The sequence below is a fragment of the Coregonus lavaretus genome (assembly GCF_964263955.1).
Source record: "Coregonus lavaretus genome assembly, contig: HAP1_SCAFFOLD_3544, whole genome shotgun sequence".
NCBI lineage: Eukaryota > Metazoa > Chordata > Actinopteri > Salmoniformes > Salmonidae > Coregonus > Coregonus lavaretus.
The window spans coordinates 18,642-22,577 of NW_028160897.1; the positions used below are offsets into that span (position 1 = coordinate 18,642).

Below are 3,936 nucleotides of genomic sequence, written 5' to 3' on the forward strand. Positions count from 1 at the left end.
ATGAAAGCACTTGACTCTGATTGGATTGCAGTGCATCCGCTCTAGTTTGTTATTCTTCATTTCTACACTGAACATGAGGGTGGGAACCTATTTCATGAGCAAATATCAGTGATTCGCCATTTTATCTGCCCCCAACATCCGATGCATAACAGCTGATAAGCTACGATAGAAGTGTAACTTCAATATTCTTCCTCTGAAAATAGTATTCACAAAACTGTTGCCCAATGTCTATTAATTATTTTGTGCGATATCATGTTAGTGTTTAATTGTTGCTTTATTCAAGGTGAACACATTTATACAAACAAACATAAATATGAGCGCCCCTCCCCCTCACACACAGAGAGTAAACAGGGGGACATAACTGACATTCCAATGTGGTAACAGCGTAACATTTTTTAAATTTATTTTTATTTAACGCTTCCTTCGAAGCAATATCAATATTTCACTTCTTTAAGTATCATAATAAACCTCAAACAAAAATCTGATGATGGAAGTTCTAAGGTCAGAAAACGGACCAATAAAGTGCATTTATTTGACTGTCTCTATCAACATGGAAGTCCATGGGTGCGTTCCAGGTACACAAACTCTGCACAGGTCTGAGATCAGATTATCTTTATATCATCTGGATAACTATTTAATGTCTCAGGAACCACATCAACATGATAACGATCCTATAAACTGCAAGGACCTAAGTAGAATGAGTGTATCTGGAACGCACCCAAAGTTTTAGGCAGGTACTAGGCCTGGATCTGACAGAAGCCTGACACTTTTGGAGTACAGGGTCCAGATCAGACAGCTAGCCAAGTCAGGAAGGAATATTCAGAGTATGCTGATCCAACAGCCTATCAATCAACAGAATTACACAAGACAACCATCCTGCCTGACACTAACAGCTGTGTTTACCCCCACCTCCCACCTAACCCAAATGATAGTCACATTAAATAGCCTAACTGCTGTAGATTCTTATCATTTATCCCTGATGAAACTCTAAAATGTTGTTACACTAATGTTTAAAAACATCCATCTGTGTACTCTTCTCAGTGAATCATCGAGCTTATGCTGAACTATCTAGACCCTCTAGACTGCCATTGAGCAACATGGAGACAAAATACTGACTTTGATTGTAAAGACTAACTTTCAGAGGTCACACTAACACAAGTGCCTGTCTGCAACTTGATTGTCCTTTGTGTTTTCCACATGTAATCTCATTGTCAACAAAGGCTTTGGTAAACCTATAATTTCATTGTGTTTTCATGCTTCAAACTGATTGAACAGTAGGCTACATATTTTTGTAACACTTGAGAGTATAGACAGAATACATTCAAGTGTACATTTGACTTCTGACACTTCAGTGTTTTGATTGTTCTGTCTCAGAGAAGCCCTGTGTGACTCATGGTATAGCATAACACTTAATTTAAAGAGACATTAGTGTCCACTGTCCCGTGATGCTGTGCCAGCCAGGACAATTGCCATCCAAAGTCCATGCTATGGTGCAAAAAAATATATTCCATCAGTTCCAGTGAGGACATAGTGACAACAGCCCGACACAGCCCTGAACACACTTAGTCCCATTCCATATGACTCATACAACTCAGCCAACAGACAGGCTAGCAGCTGACCCGTCACTGAGAGCTCCACGAGACACTGAGCATTATGGGTACTGTAGTACATCTTGCCACAGTCAACACCACGTGCCCTGCTCATGGTTAACACCACAACAGTTGAGTCCCCATCCACCACCATTGTTATCTCACGTTAAGTCCTTGTGTAGCTCCAACAAGATGGCGGTTGTGTGTGCGACTATTCAGATCATCTCTTCTTCTTCTTCTGTTGAGCTTTCTGCGTCTTCTTCCGTTTGATGATCATGGCGTGGAGCTTCTCCAGACCTTCCTGTAGCCCCTCCCCTATGATGGCGCAGGCGGGCTGCAGGTGCCAGGGCGTTCCATTACCCAGCTCCCCTAGCGCCAGCGAGCGCTCCATCTCGTGAAGCGGCAGAGAGTTCCTCAGGTCCTGCTTGTTGGCCACCACTAGAACCGGCACCCCCTGGTTCTCCGCTAACCTCGTGATCTTATGGAGCTCAGTCTTGGCTTCCTCTAGGCGCTCAGTGTCGACAGAATCCACCACGAACACGATGCCGTCGGCACACCGCGTGTACGAGCGCCACAGGGGGCGGAGCTTCTCCTGACCACCCACGTCCCAGAAGTGGAACGCCGCTTTCCGCCAGGACTTTCCGCCGGCGCTCAGGGACACTTTGATCTTCTCCGTGTTGAATCCCTTAGTGGGGACCGTGTTCACAAACTCGTTGAAGCGAAGGCGGTAGAGGACAGTGGTCTTCCCGGCGCAGTCCAGACCCAGGATGACAATATGGAGGGCCTGGAAGGAAGGAAGGCTGGGGAAGATCTGGTCTGATAATCCATTCCCCATCTTGTTACTCACGTTTTGAGGGAGACAGACAGGGGAGCGTCGTGCTGCTGCTGCATCAACAAATAATCACAACGCTTCTCATTCCCTTCAGAGGGGGCTGTGGTGCAGCATTTACCTGGAAATAAAGGAGAGAGAATACAATGTAAGCAGCTGTGAAAAGCACTCAACCAACAAGAACAGCAGTCTATTGCTTTACAATTGGAGGGGCTTTCAACTGTAAGTGAATATAGCCTAGGCCTATAGACAATTTTTCTCCTTTCTCATTGTAAGTGAATATACTCGCTCATCCCCCCCCTCTCTTATTCTTAAGCCTTTTCCATCTTTAATATTTCGGGACATAGGATATGAATGAGAGGAGCCTATTTGCACATGTAGCGTCTAGAGCAGCGCTCGGAGCTCGGTGGATTTCATATGCTAATTCCCATTCAGAGGCAGTAGGCTATCGATATTAAATGACAAGTATGCCGGCGCGCTCCCAACCAAAATCCAAATTTAACTGTCTTCGGGTTGATGATCGTTGCTGTTAGCGCAAGAGCGTGGAATGGCATCAGTCTGCTACCACTAATGGCAAAACAAATGGCTTGGCAGACAGAGGTGTTATGCCAACAAGTGCTATGAAAAAAAAAAACTATGAATCGAATGCTCTGATATATTAGTAGGCTATGCTAGTTTGCTACTCAATCATCTTGCACGCAGGAACAGGCAGTCTAGGTAGACATCCAATGCAAACTGTCATGAAAAACTGGCGACGATGGTTTGGGTATAGGCTAATTTATGCCACATATTGTACTGTGCGTAACCTCTGTGCATATTCTCTATGCATAGACAAAATAATGCACACCTACCTTTGTGATGTAGGCATTTGGATTTCCCAAAACGTGAAAACGAAATCGTTGCAGGGTATCCTTTATGATCTCCTCTCTCTTCCTCACACTATCACCTCCACACCACTACTGAAAGATAAAAGTAGACTGACTCCCTCTAAATTCCATTCCCGCACCACGGGTTCAACCTAGGATGTTTCTAGCGTGAGCTCTGGTTGGCTGACGTCCCAGAGCGCTCCATTTTCTCCTTGTCCGATTGGTGGACCGTTTTCTACTTGTCCGATTGGTGGAGAGCCGTGTCTGTCTCTTATCTGGAACTCATCTATAGGCTACACTTGTGTGGCTGGTGATAGAAAGTTGCTCAGTTTTCACTTTCAAGTTTCTTTAATTGCAAGAAACGTCACGAATATGAAGAATATGAAGATCTAGATATATTTTTAAAGATGTGTCCTGCCTAACTTTGTATTTTTAAATAAAGATAGGGCCAATGTATGACGATTTTTAAATTATTTTATAATTAGATCAGATCTGTGCTATGTGCGGAAAAAAAGCAATCATGCAAGATCAAAGAACAGGATGATTTCCTTTACGGAGGCGAGGACAATCAATAACACATTTACTGTGGTTTGGGTGATCTCTCGGATCTGGTCTGATCTCTTAACGGTTTCAATAGTTTTATCTGAAAGTG

The 3,936-nt window shown here is 43.9% G+C and overlaps 1 protein-coding gene across 1 annotated transcript; it reads right to left on the reverse strand.

Moving 5' to 3' along the window:
* Positions 1–255: 255 nt before the first annotated feature.
* LOC311121337 (ADP-ribosylation factor-like protein 4A) lies at positions 256–3,300 on the reverse strand. Its single transcript, XM_084195839.1, has 2 exons — positions 3,270–3,300; positions 256–2,539 (listed from the first exon to the last, which is right to left on the reverse strand). Exon 2 carries the CDS (start codon positions 2,422–2,424, stop codon positions 1,810–1,812), a length of 615 nt encoding a protein of 204 aa, XP_084051965.1. The 5' UTR covers positions 2,425–2,539; positions 3,270–3,300; the 3' UTR covers positions 256–1,809.
* Between the last annotated feature and the right edge of the window lie 636 nt (positions 3,301–3,936).